The sequence below is a fragment of the Loxodonta africana genome, chromosome 6 (genome assembly GCF_030014295.1).
Source record: "Loxodonta africana isolate mLoxAfr1 chromosome 6, mLoxAfr1.hap2, whole genome shotgun sequence".
In the NCBI taxonomy this organism is placed as follows: domain Eukaryota; kingdom Metazoa; phylum Chordata; class Mammalia; order Proboscidea; family Elephantidae; genus Loxodonta; species Loxodonta africana.
In genome coordinates, this window is record NC_087347.1 from 100,034,001 (window position 1) to 100,061,082 (window position 27,082).

The 27,082-nt window shown below is 35.5% G+C and overlaps 1 protein-coding gene across 1 annotated transcript in view; it reads right to left on the reverse strand.

The window, feature by feature from the left end:
* The window catches only part of ACVR2A (activin A receptor type 2A), a 92,847-nt gene that overhangs the window by 22,564 nt on the left and 43,201 nt on the right, over window positions 1-27,082 (reverse strand). The window contains exons 2-4 of the mRNA XM_010586330.3: window positions 14,403-14,610; window positions 11,309-11,418; window positions 10,995-11,149 (exon numbers count right to left, since the gene is read on the reverse strand). Coding sequence (XP_010584632.1) covers window positions 10,995-11,149; window positions 11,309-11,418; window positions 14,403-14,610 — 473 coding nt within the window. The remainder of the gene's footprint in view (window positions 1-10,994; window positions 11,150-11,308; window positions 11,419-14,402; window positions 14,611-27,082) is intronic.

Here is a 27,082-nt window from a genome sequence, read left to right on the forward strand (position 1 = left end):
AGGTGCTACACATATATCTTACCAGAAAATACATCTTTGCTAAATACACTGCGCAATAAATGAACATTAGAATAAGCTATAAAATGACCCAAAGCAAGATACTCCAAGAACAAGCCTCAATATACAGACTATGTGACAAAATAAGAGGGGTTAAAACAGAATCCAAAACAATAAATTCACTGAATTACACGAATAGATTTAAAAAATAGTAACAACAACAAAAAAAAACCAGTTTGGAGTCACAACAGGAAATTTAGCTTGAATATCACGCAGTGTAATATCAGCACATTAATATCAAGTAATTAAGTTGCTGGATGAGGAGACTTGGGCTTATCCCTTAGAGGAGAAAGAAATCAGCTACAGCCAAACATCAGAAAAGAACAAACAGTATTTTTCCATTCATTCATTCTTCCAACAAGTCTTTTTTGAGTGTCTTGTCTGTGCTAGGAACTGACTACCCAGGCTTTCATGGGACTTGCAGTAGTGTGGGGGAGAAAGACATTAAACAATCACACTAATGAATGAGCAAATATAAACTAAGAACAATAAAAAAAGGAACTCAGAGCAATGAGCACCTACCTATAAAGAGAAACCTGACTTAGCACTGTTAGGTTAGACAGGGATGATTTCCCTGAGGAAGGAGTTCTTGGGAAATGAGAAGGGGGGCAGATGAGATGAAAAAGATAGTGGGGGCACCTCCTAGATTTCTGACTTGTGCAACCAAATGAACAGTAATGCAACTTACTGAGAACCAGGATTGGGGGAGAATATAATTACCCTTGAATGTTAGTGCTTAGAGATGGTCAACTGGAGACATGAAGTAAGCATTTAAATATACGTATCTGGAATTTAAAGAAATTTTTCTAGAAATACAGATTTTGATTTTATATATACGTGTGTGCATATATATGTATATATGTATACACACACGTGTATGTATACACACACACACACATATAGCCACAATATAGATGCAAACATACCAACAATCAGGAAGATGGTACAGGATCCAGAGGCAATGTTATACATAAGGTCGCCCACCATGAGTTGGAGCCAACTGAATGTCAACTAACAAAAAATATACACCCACACACATGCACACAAAATAAGTGCTATAAATTTTTCTTATTTACTAAATGAACCATTTGAATCATCTGAGCCATTCCAAGTTTTTTTTTTTAATTTTTAAAATTTTTGATACTTCACTAACCTCTTAGAATTATCAAGAAATAAGGCCCCTCCTACCCAAAGTATGTGAAAACTGACAAATTCTAAATTTACCTCCTCTTAGTCATCTAGTTATCTTATGTTCAAAGAAATTTTACAATTTTTAATTTGAAAAGAAGGCTACTGCCAAGCAGAATAGAAATAGAATCTATAAAGATATAATATACTGTGTGTGTATCAGAACAAATGTTTCTGAGCTAGGAAAAGTAAGACATTATATATTCACAGATTCAATAATATTGATATTATCAAGTGCATAGCCATAATTCTATCCAATTAGATCTTTCAAAGGCCCTTTGGGTTGTATAAACTCCTACTTCCTACAGTTTCTCTCATCTAACTCCTGAAAGCAAAGTGAAGAAAGACCAAGGCAATAAAATGAAGACTCTGGGGTTAGTGAAGTCTGACAGAAATGCAGGCATGCCCATATTCCTTTTGGTTGCTGGCAGGTTTATGACTAGCTACAGAAGAAATTTTATTTTTATTTATTTTGGCATTTGCATTGTACAAGTGAACCTGAGGAAAAGGAAATCAAAACCACACTGCAGATGAGTCAATTGCGGTGTGGTAAAATGGTTATGTTTATCTACAAGGCTATACATGTTGTTGAAACCCTGGTGGAGTAGTGGTAAGGAACTATGGCTGCTAACCAAAAAGTCAGTAGTTCCAATCCACCAGGCACTTCTTGGAAACTGTATGGGGCAGTTCTACTTTGTCCTATAGGGTCGCTATGAGTTGGAATCAACTCAGTGGCAATGGGTTTGATTTTCTTGGTTTATACACGGTGTTAGATGCCATTGAGTCAATTTCAACTCATAGTGACCCCACGTGACAGAGTAGAACTGACCCATAGGGTTTTCTAGGCTGTAATCTTTATGCAAGAAGACTGCCAGGTCTTTCTCCCACAGAGCCACTAGGCTCACTATACACACTCACTATAAAAATGTAATTTATGTACTCAGATCCTTTTATCCTTAGTTTTTTGTTTTTTAATGAGTCCCAAAAAATTCTCTATTGAAATAAGCCATTTAATTAAGATTACTTCAGTGGGCAATCATCTTTGGATATAAATGCCCACATTTTGCCATTTAATAGAGTGACTCTTGGCAAGTCATTTCACCTATTTGTGCCTCAATTTCCTTATGTATAAAATGGATTTGATAATAATAGAATCTATATCATGAAGTGTTCAAAGATTAAATGAGTTAATATGTGTAAAGTGCTCAGTATAGTGCTTGATACAGTATTCAAAATGAAATCTTTTATTACACTAAATAAATTTCAAAGCATTGACTTTGATATGTAGCAGAATGGTTTCAATAAAAATGATCTCTTTTGAGTATAATTTTGAAGTCGTTTCCTGTGTTGGCAACAACAGCTGATACTTACTGAGCACTTAACATTAGCCAACCACACTGTTTCTTCACAACAAAAGCCAGATGTGGCTCTTTGCCCAATCACTACAAAACTGGAATCAGGTGTACCTCCTTCTTCCCTCCACTCTTTCCCTAAAGGGTATTGAAGCAACTCCCTTCTTACTCTCTTTACCTTTCACTTCCTAGCTCTAAAGTAAAACAATCTGTTTTTACTTCACCTACATATTAACTGTAGGCTCCAGAAGGGCAAGTAAGGACTATCTCTGCACCACTTATTATCATGACACATCCAGAAGCACGGTGCCTGCACACTGAAGGCATTCATCATTAGACAAGTGGTTAAGGCCAGGGTGTTAACAAAAAACACCCTGAACACTTTCCAGCCCATTTGATACAAGCAGCTTTCATTTAAAAACTGACTTTTTCTTTCATTTTCATTGTCTTAAATTAATAGAAAAAGATTTTATGGCGATGAGGCAGCTAGGAATGAAGAAACAGGTCTAGAATGAGGTCCAGGAAATGGAGACTAAGGAGAAAAGCAAACTTGCTTCTTCCTAGCTACCATCTCCTTACCAGACAAGAAAAAAGATAAATTATGTACTCTGGTCTACATGTATCAGTCCCATTTGTAAATTGGCAGATGGGGCTCTGCACAAGGCAAAAGGAAAACTGAATTCAAGATTTTAAATTTATAAATGGAAGTCATGTTTAGAAATCAGGTGCTTTGATTAATTTTAATGTGCTGTATTAATTTAAGCTTTTGATAAATATTTGAATTACGGTGTTGGTGAACAATATTGAAATACCATGGACTGCCAGAAGAATGAACAAGTCTGTCTTCGAAGAGTACAGCCAGAAGACTCCTAAGAAGTGAGGATGGTGAGGCTTTGTCTCATATACTTTGGACGTGGTATCAGAAGGGACCAGTCCCTACAGAACGACATCATGCTTGGTAATGTAGAAAAAAGATGTAGAGGGTCAGGGAAAAAGAGGAAGACTCTCACCAAAATGGATTGACACAGTAGCTGCAACGATGGGCTCAAACACAGCAACGATTGTGAGGGTGGTGCAGGACCAGGTGGGGTTTTGTTCTCTTGTGCATGGGGTCACTATGAGTCAGAACCAAATCGACAGAACCTAACACCAGCAACAGCATGAACTTCTTTTAAGCTTTTGATAAATGTTTTATTTTTTTCTCTCTTCCCCTTCCCCCTTTTTTGCTCTTGGATATGGTATTGCAGCTAATTTCCAAGTACCTGTCTGTGCACTTTAAGAGGACACAAGAGTAATTTTATGCATGTCTATGGATAATTTGATACTTCTCCCCATAATTTGTTTAGAAGTATATATAAAGCATGATGTAATTTAGGTGGCCATTACAAAAATAATCACACACCAAGGTGGGGAACAAAAGAAAGACATATGTAGTATTCCTGTACTGTTTTTTAGGCATTATGCAAAAAAAAAAAAAAAGATGCTTAAGACTAATATATATGTATATATATCAAAATATTTCAAACACGGTAAAATAATACCGTTAAGAATATTTTTGAAATGGAAATTCTAGTTCTTAATAGAAACCTAACACAAACTCAAGGCTAATAAAACATACCAAATCTTCGTATTCCACGAGCAGAAAACAAGGCTTCATCAAATTTCATACTTTTAAGCACATCATTTAATACAAATAAGACTAAAGTACTGAGCAGAAAAGCAGTCCTCGATATACTGTTAAATTAAAGGAAGCCTGTTGTGGAATAAATTTTATAGTTTATAAAAAAAAAGTATATACTTGAACGTATTTCTCTAATATAAAAATTAGAGAAATGTGTCAAAGGATACACACCAACCTGTTAAAATTGATTATTTCAGAAAAGTGATAAGAGAAAGGGAAAAAGGAGGAGCAAATGATTTTTTTTTTTTGCACTGTTCTGTATAACTTGTTACAACAAGCACAAATTTTTAATTTTTTAAGCAGAAGAGTGAAAAGAGAGGCGGAGAAAGATGTGTTCAAAAAAGCTGATTATTCAGAGTCAACCTATTTCAAGATATGCTTCTACGGATATAGTATTTATTTTTTAAGTATAACTTAATATTAGCATGATATTAAACACTCTTAACAAAATTTTGTAAATTTCCTCTGCATTTCCCCAAATAAGGAAGCACCATCCTTTCCTAAACTGACTTGGCTGAATGATGTTTTGTTACCCTTTCAGTGCTGTATTAATTTTAGAAGGGTGCACAGGCTCACGTTCAATAGGAAAATCCTAGAAAGTATTTTCACAGATGGCGTGGTTTCTCAATCGATAGTAATTTGACATAGCATGAAATGACTACCAATTATTACTTTAATATTAAGGCCAGTGGAGCTATTTTTTAAACCCAACTCAGGTATCCCAAACATCTGAAAATCTTTAGTCCTTATCAGACCAAAACCTAGACAAAATGTCATGACTTTTTATTATGTAAGGACTGAAGAGGCTGGTGGCACTAAGAAAAAATATTAATACTGCAATACTGAAGTGCTATTCAGATAACGTTTAAAAAACAAACAAAAAGCTAACTTAATACTTTGGTAAAAGGCAGATAATTTTTTACTCTAAAATTCATTTCCTTATAAAATAGTATTTTTTTATTAGCACAAATATAGATCTCACAAGCAGGAAACTTAAGCTCACATATGGTTATAAAGACGATGTAAACATTTTTACCGAAACCACATTAAGTCTAACCACAAAAATACTCCTTAATAATAGACTCAATGCATCAATTCCCTCCAATTCATGACTCAGTTGCAATAGAAAAACCAGTTTGCATTCAGTTTACTCACTTCAGACTACAGAGCATCTTCCTACATGTGCAAAGACAGTTGCAGCACAGGCAAAAGAAGAAAAGTGACCTGGGTATGCTTCAGCGTGTGACTGCATGAACAACTTAATAACGTCATTCTCTTAGAATAAAGGACTATTACAACTTATTCAACCCCAAAAAATACATCCTCAAGATTTATCTCAAGACAAAGTCCTAAAGCACCTGGATGTTTACTAACGGAATCCTTGGGTATACTAAAATATCACCTTAATATAACTCTAAATGAAACGAATTCAATTCAGCAAACACAGACTGGTTATTACATACAAGACACTGTATTAGATACAGTAATGATTACAATACATTCCATGTCTTCAAGGAGTTTACAATCTAGTGGAAGAATGGAACATGTACATATAAGACGATGAGTCTTTCTCAACTGAGGTTATTCATCTGAATTACATAAGATGGAAAATGATTTGCACACAATTTCTCAATTTTTTTCAAGGACGGTACATAACTAATGCCATTTCAGATGCATATAATGGATGGCCAAGGTAGTAACGGGAGGAAAGATTCAAAAGGTAGAGTATGGAAGACCACATATGCCATGCTCCAAACTTCGTATTCTTTGCTGTGGATCACTGGGAGCCCTCATATATTTTTAAGCATATAAGTAACATAATCATATATGTACAATGCTATTCTAGCAACAGTAAAAAGAAGGAAGAGAAACTGCTAGAAGACTAGTTAAGAGATTACAGAAATAATCCAGCCTCGGGTGTAACGTCTTCAACTACGACAGCATCAGTAAAGGTGAAAAGTTGAATTAACAGGACTTGGTAAATGACAAGAAGTACTATGTCCAATGCCATCATCCAGAATGACTGGGAAGACAATGATATCATGAAATAATGTTCAAAACATAGTAGTTATGGGTTGAAAAGGGAGACGAATGGCTTGAATTTAAAAAATTGAAAAAAAAAAAAAACTTTCCTATATGTTTAACTGGGCTAAGATTATTTTAGAACCAATATTTTCTATTGGTTACTAAGAACCATAATTTAAGACCAGATTTTAAAATATCCCTAAGTCACTTCTTCAAAATAAAATTATTAATGAAACTAGAAATTCTAAATAATATGATGTCTTAAAAATAAAGAATCCCACCATTTAACTGCCAGAACTAGCTTAGTGAGAAGATACATATCTGTATGTGGGTATCCTCTTAGTCCTCCAGAATGCCCCAGAGGGACTAATCTTTTATCCCCTAAAGGGAATAAACAACTTGAGATCAAGCCAGTGAGTGAGTACAGGGTATGTAACTTTTGTTTCCTCTGCCTGAGAATCACTGTAAATTCTCTTCAAATACAGTTCCTACTGTAGCAGTGACTCTTCAATATGACAGTCATATCATGAGACCGATGTTTCACAACAGACCACAGTTCATTCACAAACCAGCCTTTCGCCAAAGCTTTGGGGAAAGAGTTCCCTAAGAAAAGAAATGGCAAATTTTATGTCAGTATCTAAACGGGTTTGAAAAATCTGGAGAAAGGATGTTCCAGAAGTCCGTAACAAGAATCTAAGATCTTTCCTAACTGGTCCTGGAATTAAAATCTGAACATGGAGACAAAAATCAGATGTGGAATACAGAAGTCATCTTAAAACTTCAAACGTATTTGTACATCTCCCCATACTTCTCCTGCTCTTCCAGAAAGTCCTGAACAACTAGGAGACATTGGCAGCTTCAACTCAGAAGCACAGAAATCTATACCTACAATCTCATCACATTTATATACCTTATTTTAAAACATGCTAAAAAAATTCCTAATGGAAAACACAGGAACATGTCCTTCTATATATATATATGTCTATGAGATGGACTGATACAGTGGCTGCAACAATGGGCTCAGACATAGCAACAACTGTGAGGATGGTGCAGGAGTGGGTAGTGTTTTGTTCTGTAGTACATGGGATCGCTACGAGTCGGAACAGGCTCAACAGCACCTAACAACAACAACATATATCTACGATTTGCTTATATTCCCTTTTGTCCTATGCGAGACAATGTTAATATGAGATGTTACCGTTCATTTTAGTAGTCGTACAAATTATCCAACATCCAAAAGTAGGAAAATAAATTAGCCTACAGATAATTTTGAGATGGCAGAGATGTTACTGCACTACCTGAAACACCAAAAACATTTGTTTTCTTTAAAAAAGAGAGGAAAAACAGCATAAGCATTAAGAGTAAAAATTCAGTGTCAGAAGAGTTCTTCGTTCAGATCCAGCTCTGCTATTCATGAGCTTTGCTCTGTCTCAATTTTTTAATTTAAAAATGGGTATTAAACTACATAAACAACCCTGAGAGGGAAAATTATATCAGTGCTTTCCACACCTGGCTGTTTAACAGAATCACCCGGGAAGCTTATTAAAAACACAATATCCGAAGTTACACATCCTATATTTTCAGGGGTGTGGATCCAGGAATTTGTATTTTTTAACCAATTCCAAAGACAAACCTCATATGCAAGTCAGCGTTTGGTAATCATTGGAAAAAAGCTTATGTATGGAAACCTTGGTGGCATAGTGGTTAAGAGCTACCTACGGCTACTAACCAAAAGGTCGGTAGTTCAAACTCACCAGGTGCTCCCTCGAAACCCTATGGGGCAGTTCTACTCTGTCCTATAGGGTCGCTATGAGTCGGAATCAACTCAATGGCAATGGGTTTGGTTTTCACACACAGAGAAGCAGCCCTCAAATTACAAACAGGGTCCATTCCTAAGTCTGTCTTAAAGTCAAATTTGTAGGAAAGTCAAAACAGGTACAGATCCTAACATCAGTCAAATGTTTTGACTTAGTATATAGTGTACCTTTCTATGCATTAAAAAAACACTAAAGAAATACTTCCAGGTACACTAAAACATCTGTAAGATAATAATACAGTAATAATAATGCTTTGATGTGCCCACTGTATATACCTCAAATTTTTTAATATGAAGGTTCATTTGTAACTATATGGGTTGCATGTAACTTGGACGTTTATAACCCAGGGACTGCCTATATATATGCTGTCGTTGTATGTCGTCAAGTCGATTCCAACTCATAGTGACCCCATAGGGCACGGCAGAACTCCCCACAGGATTTCCTAGGCTATAATCTTTATGTAAGCAGACTGCCACATCTTTTTCCTATAGAGTGGCAGGTGGGTTCGAACTGCTGACCTTCCAGTTAACAGCTGAGCACTTTAACCACTGTGCCACCAGAGTTCCTTTATATATATATACATACATATAGTTTATATATATCATATACACACATATATATAAAATGTACATGTGTATATATGTATATATTATTCATATATATATATAAAACTTAACAGTACCCAAGTACACTGTATTTAATAATGGTGATGTAATTTTCAATCACTATTTTTAAACAGGAGATAAAACTGAGCTTTTTATAACAAAAAGTACACTAATGATTCCTGCAGAACTACAGCTTGTATCAACCTCTCATCACAAAATATAACGTAAACGCATGACACCATATTATTTCTGTTTCAGAGACAATGAGAAATAGCACAAACGCAGTTCCACATTGCTGACAATACCCCTTTTCCACAACATAGCTTACAACAGAAAGAAAGCATAAAGTCAGATACGTCTTTTATTTTTCATAACAAAGCCTAATCATTCCAGGTCCCTTCAGCACAAAACCTTTAAATTTATTCCTTATTGTTAAGCAATTCATATAATTCATGTGCATTCACCACAGAACAAAGTACTACCTAAATGTGTACAGTAACATCAACCAGGGCTACAAATATCTAAAATCCACAAAAATGGAAACTCACTGAAGATCTCTGATACTTAGTCATTTATGAATAGTGTTACATTTTTCCTTTTTAGAAGTCAAAACCCTTGAATTAACACTTCTAAATAAAGTGGCCTCATATACAGAATATTCAGACCTTTAAAAAATGGCTTAACCATTTGTTATGAATATTGTTTACAAACCAATATTGCCTATAAAATTGTAGCATTATTTGAAAAGTCCTTCTATCTTTTAAAAACTTTAACAAGCTTGTTTTTAAATGTAGTCTCCAGCTTGTTTCTATCATATCACAAATCTAGGATAAGTTCAGGAAACTATCATACTGTATACTATCTCTTCTAAATTTAAATACTAATGAAAAATGGTTACAATCAACAGACGATAAATGTGTCCTATGGCTATTTGGACTAAACTATACATATGTCAGTTAGGCATTAAAACTGTTATTTTAAAATACTTTTACATATGATTTTTAATTAGCCCATAAATTAATTACTGTTTAAAAGTTAAAATATTTAAGTTGTATAAGATAGCATGTTTACCTAATTTACTGAACAAAGCATTTTTCCTTTGGCTTATATCGCCATATACACATCTTCCAAAGATTATGGGGATCAATGACCTAATGCTAACAGATTGCTGCAAGTCCTGAGAAAGAAGCGTGTTATGTAAATAGAGCTTAGAGGGAAGGAGTTGTTTTGGTCACTGAATTGTAGGACTTTACCATTTTCTTCTATCAAGTTTTAACAATTAATCCTAAGGTATTAGAAAACCAAAGTTAAACCAAGAGATCCAGAAGGCCAAGGTAATCTGATCCTAAGAGTTATAAGACACACAGTAAAAACTAGAGTTCAGAGATGTCTTCAGCAAGTATACCCAAAAGTTATCAGCTTTCCTGGACTTATACAGTATTAACTACTAAAAGTCCTTACAAAACACTGGACAAGGGCCAACTGTCCACATGGTATTAAAAAAAAAAAAAAAAATGAGGAAAATTTAATTAATTTAATCTATTACCAACCACATCTATCTTTCAGAAATATTTTGGGAAAGGTAAGAATTAAGGGCATTAAAAAAGTATTCAGTCTTCAGTACACACTTGATATACTACAAACAAACAAAAAACCCTGGAACTACTGACAACACATGATGAGAAATGCTGCTCCCTAACACAAAATTTTTTATCAATCTATCTTTCTGAAGCCTTGAGAAACCTCTCTTTTCCTCACTTTCTCGGGTCCCTTCCTATGGTTAAAAGGATGTTCTGGCAAGTAGTCTTGAAAAAGACACAGAAACTTAGGAATGGAAGAAAGGATGAAAGGGAAAGAAAGGATTGTGGTATCACTTCTTCTCCACCATTAATTACTTATTAAGAAACAAAGCAGGGTATATCTCATACTTTAAAGTACTAGAATGAAAGTAAAACTCTCTAAAGAAGAACAGGAATGGGAATACCCCTCATTCTACTCTACCTCAACCCTTAAATAAGAAAAGTTTAGGGCACAGCAAATTAATGTTGCAGAATTAGCTACAGTTCCCATGGCAATAAGCGTTCAAAATTTAACTCCAAAGGAAAACGATTTTCAACAATCTAATAGGTCACTAAAGGCAATTAAAAAAAAAAAAAAAGAGGATTATAAGAAGAATAAAAAGATTCCCACTTATTTTAAAACCTTAAAATATTTTTTCTTCAAATATACATCATTTTCAAACAGCACAAAGTATGAGATAATAACTTACTTGCGTTGGAACAAGTACAGGAGGGTATGCCATCTTGTGATGCCTGTACATCCAAAATGCACAAATGACAATCCCCGCAATTAACATAAGTGGCACCAAGGAATAAAGCAAGATGTTGTAATAGGGTGGCTTAGGCGTAACTGGATTCGAAGTAGCTATAGAAAAGGAAGGTAAAAAACCAACTCACTATATATATTATTTGTCAAATTTTAGGGAAAAAAATAGAGGAGGTAGGAATAAATTATTTCACCCAATACAACTATATTTTCAATTTACTACTTCAGTGGACCTATGTATTTTCCCTGTGAACTTACGCTGTGTGACTTCCATCTCCGGAAAATAAGAAAACCTTTCGTTACACATATTACCCTCACAGCAACAAAAATATACTTCAGGGCTGTCTTTCTTTTCTATACAATCAGTCCTACAAACAAAGAGAGGAGAAAATATCAAAATCAACATTATTACACTTAACCTACAAAAGTATTTTTCTAAAGTTCTTCTCAGGGATTTATATTATATTCAATTTCAGGACTTTTATTAATATCCAATGATCAATTCTTAAAAGGCAAACATGTTCCTGGATTCCTATTAATAAATTTCATCAGAAAAAAATCAACTGCTAATTTTATGATAATCACATTTGCTTTTTGAGACGATTGCCTTAATTTGTTTTTTAACTACCAGTCCAAGGCAACCATCTTTTTTGTATTTTAATTATTAGAAAAGCTTCAATATGAACATAAAGCCAATGAGAAAATTTGGTCTATAAATGCTCTTGCCATAGGGAATAGTTTTCCAATTTCATGGCTAGAAAAACTATATACAAAAGTAGAAAATAAAAACTGATACTAGCATCTATCTCAGGAGCAGAACATACTTCAACATCAGACACCCAAACTAGGCTTGGAAATTAAAGGCGTAATTTTTTGGAGCACAATGAACAGGGCTGAGATAAGCAACAGGCAGAGAATAAATATGTAACAACGAACAACAGGACTTAGTAACTCAAAAACTGTTTAGAGTTAGATAGGTTAATGCAAAGGGAAAAAAATGGGCAACTCTATATAGAACCAAAGTTGTTAAGATGATATCTATTTGGCCTCTAGAACAAAATCTAACCAAGCACTGAGAAATAGCCATGACTATGAAAAGAAAAATACAAATCACACTTTTAAATACTGCTAATAAGCATGAGGTGAATTTAAAGACACATCTTACAAATAAACTGTGAAATTTTGTGATGGTTATTAAAATATTAAGGTTAAATTTCAACTCTAAAAGTGAAAAGCTCAAGAAATTTCAGACAGAGGGCAGTGTTACCATATCAAACTTTGAAACAAAAGCTATACTAATATCTGTTCAGTAGGACAGAAAAAAGGGGCTCTGGCGGCACAGTGGTTAAGAGCTCAGCCGCTAATCAAAAGGTCAGCAATTCAAATCCACCAGCTGCTCCTCAGAAATACTCTGGGGCAGTTCTGCTCTGTCCTATAAGGTCACTATAAGTCAAAATCGACTCGACGGCAACAGGTTTGGTTTTGGTTTTGAGGACATGAAAAGACAAATGAAAGCTAAGTTTTAACAATTTATAGACAGAAACGTACAAATTTAAAAACTAATTTGTTATATTTAGAATTATGCTTCAGAACACAGAAGATCATCGACATGATTAAACGCCAAGAAATTACACAAAATTACTTTTCCCCATGCAATTTCATGAACATAAAAACTAAAAACTATATATATACTTTTTTTGGGGGGGGGGGTATGTACCAAAAACTAAAAACTCTTGTCTTTTCCTCCATACTTTGGTATTTCTTGACTCTTCCTTTCTATTCTTTTACTATCCCTATTACTTGTTTTTCAATAAAATTTAGGGCACAAAAATAAAAATCCACATTTTTTTTAATTAGCTTAAATGCCCCAGAAACAAATCTGGTGTAATAATAGAAGAGCAAGCATGTGTACCAAACAGCCCACGCTCTGTTATCCGTACCAAAGTTCTATCTAAGTGAAAATGGTTCTGGGTCTCACCCAAATGAAATACAGTAGATTTTTACCACAAGAAGAATAGGGATCTCTGATTTCAACTAATTAATAAAAGATAGTTTGAGACAGGAAACCCTGGTGGCATAGTGGTTACGTGCTACAGCTGCTAACCAAGAGGTCAGCAGTTCAAATCCACCAGGCACTCCTTGGAAACTCTATGCGGCAGTTCTATTCTGTGCTATAGGGTCACTATGAGTCAGAATCGACTCAATGGCAGTGTGGTTGGTTTTTTTTTTTTTTTCTAGTTTGAGATAAAGATGATCCTCAAACCTCGTTTTTCCCCCCAATTTCCTCCTACTTACCTTTCATAATAGCAATGATCACTTAATGATTACTTCTGTAAACAGTAATGCAACTAAAATGTATAACTATAAAGAATTCTTGGATAATTTACTGACTTAGCATATACTAAATATGTACCTAAATGACTGTGTTTTGATTTCTCATGAAAAGTGGAGCAAATTCAATTTTCATGGGTTTATTCAGTCAATTTTAATACTAGTCATACATGATGAATTGATCACAGATTTCCAGGAATCAGTTTAGGCTCCTGAAAAGGGACCAGGAGGTATCTACAGTGTTCAGTGAGTATATCAACCAACACTTTTTTGGCTCTAAAATGTCTCTGCCAGTCATCAGCACCCACCCCAGTGGAAATCCTGTGACCTGAAGCAGCTAACTGATCAACCCATCTATGGGATGCCTTATGGAAAGATCACAGGCGCTCAATAAAATGATCACGGTATTTCACTGCCAGTACAGAATAAAACAATTTAAACAAGATCTTTTAAATAAAATGCAGCTTTCTATGAGGACTGTGTTAGTTCTGATGTAATTCTCAATGTCAAGTTAAAATGTCTCTTGGGGTAAAGAACAAAGGCCTACTTTGCAAGAAAAAAAAGGGGAGGGAAATGTACTAAGTTCAATTTCTCCTAGATACATAAAGAAGGAAATTAAATACTACGATTAAGCTTTATTCTTTTGAGAATAGATTGTACAGCAGATATACTGTCTTTCAAAGCAATTTTTAGAGCCTTTTTTCCCGAAAATTGGCACCAAAAAAAAAAAAAACAAAAGGTTTTTACAAAAAAAAAAAAAAAAATCAGTGAAGAAATGCTTCTTATCTAGAATTCTCACTATTTGGTAGATGATTAAAAAAAAAAAGATAAACATAAACATACCATGTTTATTACTTTAAAATACTCTGTCATTAGAGCATGTTATAATGCTTTTTATAATCCCATCTTAAAAAGCAAGAAACATTTAAGTGAAAATCCATGCACTGATCATCCACCTTTAAGGAGGGGAGAGGAATGAAAATCACTCAACGTTATCATACAAAATAAAATGTTTCCTTACCTGTCATAACAGTTGATATCATCCAGCCAACAACCTTGCTTCACTATTTCAATGGAACCAGAAATATTTTTCCAAGTAGCAAAACAATGCCGCCGCTTATCTTTGTCACCATAACAGGGCTCAACACCAGTTCGATTAGTTCTATCTCTTTCCCAGTTAGCATTATAGAAAATACACTCTTGAGTTTCTGATCTGCCAAGTATAGCACCTATAAGATAATAAAACAACTTAATATAATTGTATTAGCTCTTAAAATAAGAGGTTGTCTCCCAATATGCCAATTCCAAGTGTTCATACAATGTCAATTATTTACTGTCTTCCCAGTATTACAACATTAGTTTAGGTTTCCAGGGAGGATATTGTAGGAAATGACCACACATATCACGAGATTTCTCTGGAAAAGGCAGTTTCACTTAAGAATGTCCTTGATGACACAGTAGATAGAAAGCGTTAATTTTATTAAGTCTCAACCTTTGAGCAGGCTTCTTTTCAATCTTCTCTGTTATACAATGGGACGTAAGCAAAAGCACTTCGGCTGCATGCTCAAGTATGACGGCTGCCTCAAGAAAACGCCCTTTGTATGAGTGAGCTGCAAACTAAGATTATTCATACTTGGGCATCTGGCAGCCATGGTCTCAAAAATGAACACAGTGAACCTGTTACTTCAAGAAAAACAACTGATAGCATGTACTGCCAATGATAAAAGTTGAGCTCTCAAGAGAAGAAAAAGAATTTTTGAAAACGTGTATTTACCACTGTTAAGAGTGACACACCTTCTCAATACTTTAAAAATGCTTTTCTGATTAGGTCAATGGTGATTTTGAAATACTGTATAATGAAACATGCCAATATTGAGAAGGCCTGCATAACTCCAAGAACCAGTATTCTCCAGATGAATTATGTGTGATGTTACAAAAGCATTCATGAGTAAAAAAAATTCATTCCATGTGCTAGACAGACCAATATATTTTAATGTAACAGTGGACAAAAGTTCACCGAGTTTCAGATTCCACAACGCAACTAACTTTTAAGAAACTATCTCTTATCTCACATGGAAGAGTAAGGGAACTGGAATGGTTAGACAATTCTGAAAAAAAGCACAAAGGAGAATTCATGCTACCTGATTTGAAGACTTACTTTAAAGCTTCAGCAATCAAGACAGTGTGATCTTAGTGAAAAAACAGACACAAACATCAATGAAATGGAATAGAGGGCCCCAAAACAGACAAACACACAAATACGGTCAATTGATATACAACAAAAATGCCACAGCTATTCAACAAAGAAAAACAGTCTTTTCAACAACTGATGCTGAAACAATTGGACATTCATATGCAAAAATTAAAAAAGGAACTTCAATCCCTATCTCATGCCATATAGGAAAATTAACCCAAAACATACCATAAACCTAAAACTATAAAACTTGTAAAAGAAAACATGTAAAAACATTTTTGACCTCAAGTTACGAAAGAATTTTTAGAAAGAACATAAAACACATGAGCCACAAAAGAAAGAACTGGTAAATCAGTTCTCATCAATATCAAAACCACTACTCTTCCAAAACTGCTGTTTAGAAACAAGAAAGTCACAGACTGGAAGAAAATATGTGCAAAACACATTATCTTTATGTATCCTGATACTCAGGATACATAAAGAACTCTTACAACTCAATAATAGGAAAATAAACTACCCAATTTTTTTAAATGGGCAAAAGATTCAAACACTTTGCCAAAGAAAAGATATGAATGGCAAATTCCATGTGAAAAGATGCCCAGCATCATTACGCAAATGCAAATAAAAACCACAATGAAATGCCACCACACCCCAATTAGAACAGCTAATACCAAAAAAAAATTGACTCAAGTGTTCATTAGTATGTGGAGCAACTGGAACTCTCAAAAGTTGGTGGTGGTAATGCAAGAAGGTTCAACCACTGTGGAAAACGGTTTGGCAGCTTCTTCCATCTAAACATACACTTCCCATAGTACTCTGCAATTGCATGCCTAGGTATTTATCTATGAGAAATGAAAACATTCGTCAACACAAAAACCGGTACGCAAATATTTACAGTGGCTTTATTTATAATTGCCAAAAACTGGAAACAACCCAATGTCTATCACAAGTAAATGGATAAACAAACATGCATACAGTAAAAGGAATGAACTAGTGATAGCTGCAATAACATGGATGAATTTCAACATAGTATGCTCAATGTTTAAGAAGCCAGAGTCAATGGGCTATATACTATAAGATTCCATTTGCAAGATATTCTGGAAAAGACAAAATTAGAGAAAGAGCAATCAGATTAGAGGTTGTCAGGAGCTGGGCATGAGGGGAGGGAACTGATTACAAAAGTACATGAGGAAACTTTTTCTATACCTGGACTGCATTAGTGACTATATGACTATACAGGTTAAATCAAAATTCATGTAATTGTACATCTAAAAACACACATTTTACTCTGTGAATTATACTTAAATACACCTGACTTAAGAAGAATAAAGAAAACTAGGGACACAAGGAAAATATCAGTTCAAAGGACTAAAGGACCACATGAACTAGAGCCTCCACCAGCCTTAGTCCAGAAGAACTAGACGGTGCCCAGCTACCACCACCAACTACTCTGACAGGCATCAAAATAGAGGGTTCTATTCAGACCAGGAGAAAAATAGTGAACAAAATTCAAATTCTCAAAAAAAAAAAAAAAAAAAAGACCAGACTTACTGGTCTGATAGACTGGAGGAACCCCCAGACACCCTGCTAACTCAGAACTGAAGCCACTCCCAAAGTCCACCTTTCAGCCAAAGATTAGACAGGCCTATCAAACAAACAATAACACATGTGGGTAATGTGCTTCTTAGTTCAATGAAGTATCTGAAACCAAATGGGCAACACCTGCCCAAAACCAAAGATGAGAAGGCAGAAAGGGACAGGGAACCTGGACAAACGGACACAGGGAACTTGGAGTGTCAAGGCAAAGGGGGAAAGTGCTGATACATTGCAGGAATTGCAATCAACGTCACAAAATATTTTGTCCACAAATTTTTGAGTGAGAAACTAATTTGTGCTATAAAGTTTCACTTAAAACACAATTAAAAAATAAAATAAATCTGATTTTAGAAAGAAAGAAACTACCCCTTGTTGAGTTTAATATGATAGCAAAGAAAAACATCCACAATTATCTGAAAATGGTATTAAAATACTCCTCCTTTTTCTATGTATTTGTGTGAAACCAGGTTTCCTTCGTATATTTCAATCAAAACACATCACAACAGACTGAATGGAAAAAGAGAAATGAGAATCCAATTAATTGTCTTCTACCAAAACAATCACTAAAGAGGTTTACAAAAATATTTTGTTTTAGGAAATAATTATTTTTCATAAATATCTGTTCTTTTATTTAACATACAGCAAATTTAGTATTGTAATTTTTGAACACATTAATAAGTACTTTAGACATTTCTGTTTTAACCCCTAACAGGATAAATAGTAAAGATATAACCCACATAAACAAAAGTTCTCTGGGTTCTAAATTTTTAAGAATCTAACGGGGTCTCGGGACAAAAAAGGTTAGAGACCCACTACTCTACAGTGTACTATCATGGAGACGTAATTATAAACTAGTATCTGTATCATGGACTTCCTCTCAACTGTGGAAGAAATGATAGCATGAGTTGACACTGTAAACTAGGACGGGTAAGTCTATGTCAATTTTATTTTATAAACAAAGGGAAACAAACAGCTGTTACTATTACTTATGTGTACACAAAAAGCAGCCATTTTCTAAATTATTCCTTTTCAGAAACTTGTCGAAAATACCAACAGAATAATTTTACTCTTTTATCAAATAATCCAACAGCAATAACTTAACTGCCCACATTATTATCTTAAAACCGGGATTGGCAAACTTTTTCCTGTAATGGGCCAGACAGTAAATATTTTAGGCTTTGCAGGCCATATGGTCTCTGTCACAAATACTAAACTTTGCCATTGCAGCACAAAAAGAGCCACAGACAGTAAACGAATGAGCACAGTTATGTTCCAATAAAACTCTACTTAACCCAAACCCAGTGCCGTCGAGTCGATTCCGACTCATAGTGACCCTATAGGACAGAGTAGAGCTGCCCCATAGAGTTTCCAAGGAGCACCTGGCGGATTCGAACTGCTGACCCTTTGGTTAGCAGCCGTAGCACTTAACCACTACGCCACCAGGGTTTCCAAAACTCTACTCTATGGTCACTGAAAACTGAATTTCCTGTAATTTGCACATGTCAAAATCGCCTTTAAAAATCTTTTTTTCAATAATTTAAAAAGGTAAAAACCACTCACAGCTCATGGACTATACAAAAACGGGCTGCCAGCTGGAAACCAGCTCTGGTTTGTAAACCCTTATCTTACAATAATGTCCTAATTTCAACGTCTAGTTAACCTGCCTTTTGATTATTTTGTTCCTTTTATAAAGAAGAGGGGCTTTGTGAATTATCACCCATTTAATTCCCGTTAAAAATCACTACATAATCATTTTCAATTTCCAAAAGGAGAGTCTATTGAGGCATAGAAACACTACTTAAACAAAACCGACAAAAAGTAGAAAAGCCTCAAGCAGAAATGCCAAATAGATTTCACCTTTGGTGTCAATTCCAATCAATTAATAATGCCTACCATTGAGGATTTTGAGGCCCAGTGTTTTAGAGTTGAAGAGGCCGGGAAAACATCAGTACCATGTATTTGCTACCCCTAGTCTAGAAAGGCAGCCCTGGTGGCATAGGGGTTAAGAGATATAGCTGCTAACCAAATGGCTGGTAGTTCAAATTTACCAGCTGCTCCTTGGAAACCCTGTGGGGCAGTTCTACTCTGTCTACAGGGTCACTATGAGTCGGAATTGGCTTGATGGCAGTGGTGGTGCAATGGTTAAGCCCTGGTGGCACAATGGGTTAAGTGGTCGGCTGCTAAGCAAAAAGTCGGCGGTTTGAAACCAGCAGCTCTGAGAGAGAAAGGACCTGGCAACCTGCTTCTGTAAAAACTATAGCCTAGGAAACCCTATGGAGGGTAGTTCTATTCTGTCCTATAGGGCCACTATGAGTTGGAGTCTGCTCGACGGCACACAATAGTCTAGAGAAAAGATAAACTAATTGACTTCTTTTAGTAAATTAAAAAAAAAAAAAATTCAACTTTTCTTTTAAAGGAAAATCAAGATTTCAGGATGATTTTCTAGATCTAGTATATCATCTGATTGATGTTTTACATAGGTGGAAAGATAGCCTATGGGAAAGATGACCATCTCCTCACCTCTCCTTAAGGGAATTCTTTATTGTCTCTATACCCTCATGTCTCTAACCAAACACTGGATGTGACATGATAATTGAAAAAGCAAATCAAATTATATTTTTATGTTCTTAAGCTCACATAGTGACTTTAAACATGTAGTCCTAAAAAAAGAGCAAAAATTATTTATATATATTAATTTTTAAAGGCATCTCCCAATTTAAAATTGTGCGAAACTTGAAATCTCTACCTGTACATTTATTCTAGCAAAGTAAATTCAAGTGGTTAATACCACTATTTTCTAAAAGAAAAAAAAATGCATAAAAGGCTTGTCTGCAGGGTTTAATATAGTGGTTCTTAGCCAATGATGTGCATCAAAATATATTTTCTCAAATTCATATGCTTGAGTGTCATTTTATCAGTCCTGGGGATCGGTAGCTTAAAATTACATAGATAAAATATATGTATGCATGTATACATATATGTATTATGTGTGTTTGCTTTTTGTTTTGTTTTGTTTTTCAAAGACCCACTGATGATAAAATGCTCCTCTCTAGTTAAGAACAGCTGTTTTAGTAGACTGTGACCTGAACTTGGAGTCTACTTCTCAAGCTGTGACCTTGAACAAGTCACCAAACTTCTCACTACCTTGGTTTCTGTATCTGTAAAATTAAGCAGACTGTGTGGGGCAGTTCTCCTCTGCCCTGTAGGGTCGCTATGAGTCGGAATCAACTCGACGGCAGTGGGTTTTCAGTGGGTGGTGTCAATTTCCAAATTCATTTCCAGATATGTAATTCACATTCAGCCAAGCTCCTTAGCCAAGTTATAGTAAATCAGTAAGTCTAATCACAGAACCCAGTAGCAGTTAATTTAGTACTTTATATTCAAAGTACTGCTTATACATTAGTGACTAGTACTAACTGCTTCCTTTTTCCTACCATTAGAAAAAAACAGCAATACATAGGACCTGAAATTTGGTAGGACATTTGGCCATAAAATATTCCTGCAAAAGGTGTACTCAAGTCTAAAACGTCTTTTTTTTAATTAAGTAAATTTCACCTACTGCCAACTACATCCGAGCATAATCTGTGTTTTGTTTTTTAAAGTATTAAAGTAATATATTATTGTTGTGTGAAGTGGATTCCAACTCATAGTGATCTTATAGGACAGAGTAGAACTGCCCGTAGGGCTTCCAAGTCTATAGTCTTTATGGCAGCAGACTACCACATCTTTCGATTAGCAGCCAAGTGCTTAACTGCTATGCCAACCAGGGCTCCTTATGAAGTAATACACCAAAATCAATTTTATACAATCTTTTCCAGAAAACAGAAGAGACTATTCCCAACTCACTTTATGAGGCCAAAACTACCTTGATACCAAAACCAAAAATAGCTCAAGTAAAAGAAAAATACAGACCTATATTTTTCACTAACTTAGATACAAGAGTCCTCACTAAAATTTTACCAAACAGAATCCAACAGTGTATTAATTTAAAAACAAAAAAAAAGTAATACATTACAACCAAGTGGGATTTATTGCAGGTATGCAAGGCTGATTCAACATTCAAAAATCAATACAGCCCACCATATCAACAAGCTAAGAGAGAAAAATCTAAGTTCATATTAATCAATGCAAAAAAGGTATAAAATAAAATTTAACACCTATCCATAATAAAAACTCTCAGTACACTAGGGCTAGAGGGGAACGTCCTCAACCTCATAAAGAACATCTACAAAAAAATCTACAGCTCACTTCATACTTAACGGTGAAATATCTAATACTTTCCAATTAAGACCAAAAAGAAGGCAAGGAATATTCACTGTTACACTCTTATTTAACACAGTGCTGGAAGTTCCAGCCACTTCAATAAAGCAAGAAAAAGAAATTAAGGGCATACTGATTAGAAAGAAAGAAATTTAAAAAAGACCATTTGCAGGTGACATGATTATCTATGTATAACACCTCCAAGGATCTACGGGAAAAAAAAAAAAAAAATCCCAAACTCCTAGAACTTACAATAAGTGAGTTCAGTAAGGTCATGTCATGGGATACAATATCAACACACAAAATCAACCGCACTTCTACACACTGATACCAACAAGCAGAAGCAGAAATAAAAGATGCAATACCAGTTACAATTGGTCCTAAAAAAATAAAACTTAGATACAAATCTAACAAAACATGTATAGGATATGTATGATGATAATTATCAAATGCTAACAAAAGAACTCAAAGAAGACCTAAACAGAAAGACACACTGTGTTCATGGACTGGAAGACTCAACACAGTAAAGATGTCAGTTCTCCCTTAACTGATGCACAAGGTTTAATGCAATTCATACCAAAACATCAGCAAAATTTCTGAAACACAAACAAGCTCATCCTAAAATTTATGCAGAAAGGGAAAGGCCCAAGAACAGCCCACCCAAAAAAAAAGCTGAAAAAGAAAAAGTGGCAACAATCACTCTTTCCAGTGTTAAGGCTTACTATCCAGCTGCAATAATCAGGACAGTGGGATACTGGAGGAGGGACAGACATAGATCAATGGAACAGACATAGAACCCAGAAACAGGTTCACACAAATGTGCCCAATTACTTTTGACAAAGAAGCAAAGGCAGTTCAATGGAGAAGGTGTAGCCTTTTCAATAAATGGTGCTGGAACAATTGGACATGGTCCGTGCCAACACATCTCGAATGCCCTCTCCCCTGCTATCCACCACCACTCTAGTAGCTCCTGAAAGCCCAGCTCTTGCAAAAAGCCTCCCAGGTAAAATCTCACATATGTGACAATTATCAAGTTTTCTCGAGGGAAGGTATAACTTTACTTAGAACTCCTCTTTCCCCCCAAATGCACACTACTTGGAATCCAAGGTAAAATGTTTTATTTTATATTTATCTACTGACTTTAATGAATTGTCTATACATGTCTTTTTACATGTCAGAATGCCATTGGGTCTAAGACCATCGATCTTACTTTTACTTGCCCTCCAAACACAAATAGATATTTAATGAAAGATAAAATGCAAATGTTAATACACCAACTACTATTGTTTTACTTTTCCCCCCTTGAAATGGGTGGACAGAATTAAAGTATCTTTAACACATCATTATTATTATTATTTCTGATTAAAATGACAATGTCTTTCATGGCCAGAACCATGGCCAGCCTTACTTTATCTCAATTTTACAATACGTGCAGCCAACATTAAGTAGAAAGAAAAAAGAATTGTTTTGGCAACTTACAAATCTGAGGCTCGTTTCTGGAAAAGTATTCTAATGCTGTCTGAAACTGTCTACAAATCACTGAGAATACACTATACAGGCATGCAGCTGAATGACTTCCCTAAGCCTGTGCCTTCCAGAGGTAACTCAGTCCTCTAGGAAGAAAGGGTTAATAAAGTTTCAAAAGTAGTAAGTCCAACTCTTATTTCCCTTTCACAGGCCACTGATTCTGCCAATCTAAGGGCAGACCACAAATCCAAAGAGAATCCGCTATGGAAGGCAGATCAAACTGAATGATGTTTTTAATCCAAAACATCTTATAGTACAAATTTTAGAGGAAAAAACATAAAGAACCGAAAACATACAAAAAAATGATTTCATCTAAGAAACTGAGAAATTCTGGTAGGGTACAACCCTTCATGGCACCAAGAAACCCTACAATAAGTAAATATATACAGAACTGTATTAGTTCAACAAGTATCATTTAACTGTTTCTCACTATGCTAAGTAGTCTTGCAACTACCCAAAAATTTGCGAACTACGTAAGTGAATAAATATCCAGCAACCCTCAATATGAAAGATTCTCCAATTTTCCCCAATGAAACCTTTTTTACATTTTGACCAATCTGAAATATACAAACCTTTGGATGCTTACATGAATCAGTATAATGAACGCTTATTTTATTAATTTAGCTTCATGGATGTCTTAAAATCACAAGCCACATAAATTTTATTCAGAACAATTCAAACTTCACATACATCAACACAGTCATCTCATTGCTTTGTTTTTTTGAGTCATCTAAAAGTATCCTAAAGAGAAACATCTTCATTTCCAATTAAGTTGTTAGAGAAGCAATACTTTTTGAAGCCATATATAATACTGTCACTAGAAACGTTTTTCCAATCCATAAATACCCATTCACATAAAACTAAGACAGTTGGTTTTATCACTGTTCTATAGGTAAATATTTGTGATCTCTAAAAAGGAACTACCTACAATACCTACAAGTGATTTTTTTAAAGGTTATTTTTACAAGTCATGAGTATAACCTCCCCCCAAATCATTCCTAATTTGTTAATACTCTGCCCTTTTTTACCTGGTCCATCAGGAAACCTCTATAAGCATTCAAAACTAGCACTGATTGGAGTCATTCAAGCTCATCTGTCTTCTTCAAACATTATATTGCTATTGAAAATAAAATAATAAAAATTTTTTTTAAATAAGTGAGAGAGCCTCAAAATAGGAAAAACTTTGTAAGGACTAAATATGACATTATTTGAAGAAAACATTTTAGGGAAAAAAACTTGCTTTATACTGGTCATATACAGAAGGAAGAATTGATTCTATGTTTGTACTGTAATTTAATATACCAAGATAAGGGCTGGAGTTAAATGCAATAGAAGTTTGGAGATGATAACCTAGGATCTCCATTAGACTATGAGTTCCTAGAACAAGCCCTTATCTCTCCATCATCAGAGCTTGGCACAGTATAGGAACTCAATACATGTGCACTAAGTCAACCTGCAGGGTCTGGAGCATTAAGAGAAGGCTTCATGGACAAAACGGGACTAAAGCAGAACTATTAAGGAGAGACAAAACTAAAATAGAGACAAGATAACCAAATAAATAAAAAATCAGTATTTAACTGGAGTGTGCCACACACTTTAATACTGAATATAACCAGGAGAATTTCAGAAGGCATCAAGAGTTAAGAGAAAGAAGTGATATTTTAAAGATTATTCTGAATACAGTGACTAAACCGTGCTGAAATGGGAAGAAACACAAGAAGTCATACTAATCGCCCAATAAAAGTTAAGGGCTTCTAATAGCCACACTGACTACATGGCTACAGGTATCAAAAGGATTGGCAAATTCGAGTAAGGAAATCAAGCCTTTGCTTTACGTGGGTTCCTGTTTGGTCTCTCTGAGCATAAGAAAGTAAAAGATCAAAGTAATTTTGTTTATAGAGTTGACTTGTTGGCTGTTTCATCTTGTCTTATATAACCTGACATAGCAAAGCTTATTTACGTCCATATTTATCCTGTATTTTTCTTTGTTGCTATCTTCCTGATATTTAGTCACTTTCGTGAAAGATATATATTGTTAGGGATAAACAAGATATCTTCAAAGACAAAGCACAACAGAAAACTGTTTTGCCTATAGCCAAAAAGTGTGTGGGATATCTGTAAATGCTCAGGTTTCACAGGGTCACTATGATTCGGAATCTACTCAACGGCAACAGGTTTTTTTAATGCAGTTCTCTGGCACTCATTCAAACAGAATTACATCAAAACAGGTACAAGTAGGTACAGGCTTTACCTAGACTGTGGAAAACTGATTTCTGACATTAGATGTTCATCATTGGGAGGGAGTGGGAGGAAGGACCATGGTGATTCCAACTAGGGGCCAATACTCCCATCAGAATTAATAGGTTATTCTTATAATCATACGAAGTCAGAATTGGGCATAAATTTAGAATAAGAGTTAAGAGATAAGGCCAACAAGCACAGGAGAAGATGCTCAACATCATTAGTCACTGTTTTAGCTGCCAGCAAGTTGGCCCTGACTCATGGCAACCCCACATACAACAGAACAATGTGCTGCCCATTTCTGCTCCTATGCCATGATCCATTGTGATCACACCATTGTGATCTATAGGGTTTTCATTGGCTGATTTTCAGAAGTAGATCACCAGGCCTTTCTTCCTAGTCTGTCTTAGTCCAGAAGCTCCGTTGAAACCTGTTTAGCATCATAGCAACATGAAAGCCTCCACTGACAGATGGCAGACAGCAGGGAATCAAACCTAGGTCTCCCACTCCTAGGAACAGATCCTAGAGAAATAAGAGCCATCACATGAATAGACATATGCACACCCATGTTCACTGCAGCATTATTCACAATAGCAAAAAGATGGAAACAACCAGTTCCCCATCAACAGAGGAACGGATTAACAAACTATGGTATATATACACAATGGAATACTATGCAACAATAAAGAACAATGATGAATATGTGAAACATCTCATAACATGGATGAATCTGGAGGGCATTATGCTGAGTGAAGTAAGTCAATCATAAAAGGTAAAATATTGGATGAGACCACTATTATAAAAACTCATGAAAAGGTTTACACAGAGAAAGAAACAATCCTTGATGGTTATGAGGGAGGGGAAGGGTAGAGAGGGAAAAATACTAACAATAGATAAGTGGTAACTTTGGTAAAGGTAAGACAGTACACAATACTGGGGAAGTCAGCACAATTTGACCAAGGCAAAATCACAGAAGCTTCATAGGCACATTCAAAATCCCTGAGGGATAGAGTTTCTGGGCTGAGGGCTGGGGACCACGGTCTCAGGGAATATCTAGCTCAACTGGCATAACATAGTTTATAAAGAATGTTCTACATCCCACTTTGGTGAGTAGCATCTGGAGTCTTACAAGTTTGTGAGCGGCCATCTAAGATACAACTACTGGTCCCATCCCGTCTGCAGAAGGGAGAGTGAAGAAAACTGAAAATACAAGGGAAGGATTAGTCCAAAGGACTAATGGACCACAACTACCACAGCCTTCTTCAGACTGAGTCCAGCACAACTAGATGGTGCCCAGCTACCACCACCAACTGCTCTGACACAGATCACAATAGAGGGTCCCAGATAGAGCTGGAGAAAAACGTAGAACAAAATTCAAACTCACAAAAAAGACCAGACTTACTGGTCTGATGCATACTGGAGAAACCCCAAGAGTATGGTCCCCGGATACCCTTTCCACTCAGTACTGAAGCCACTCCTGAGGTTCACCCTTCAGCCAAATTAGACAGGCCTAAAAAACAAGGCAATAAAACACATAGTTCAACTATGTATACCAGACTAAATGGGCACACCAGGTCAGGGTCAAGGACGAGAATGTAGGAGCGAACAGGAAAGGTGGACGGATTAGAAATGGGGAACCCAAGGTCGAAAAGGGGAGAGTGTTGACACATCATGAGGTTAGCAATCAATGTCAAAGAGCAATATGTGTATTGTTTAATGAGAAACTAATGTGCTCTGTAAACCTTCACCGAAAGCACAACAAAAATAAATAAAAACTTGGGTCTCCTGCATGGAGGGTGAGAATTCTACCACTACCACTTTTAGTCATTAAAAGAAAGCCAAAAAAAAAGTTGCCTTCAAGTCAATTTGACTCATGGTGACCC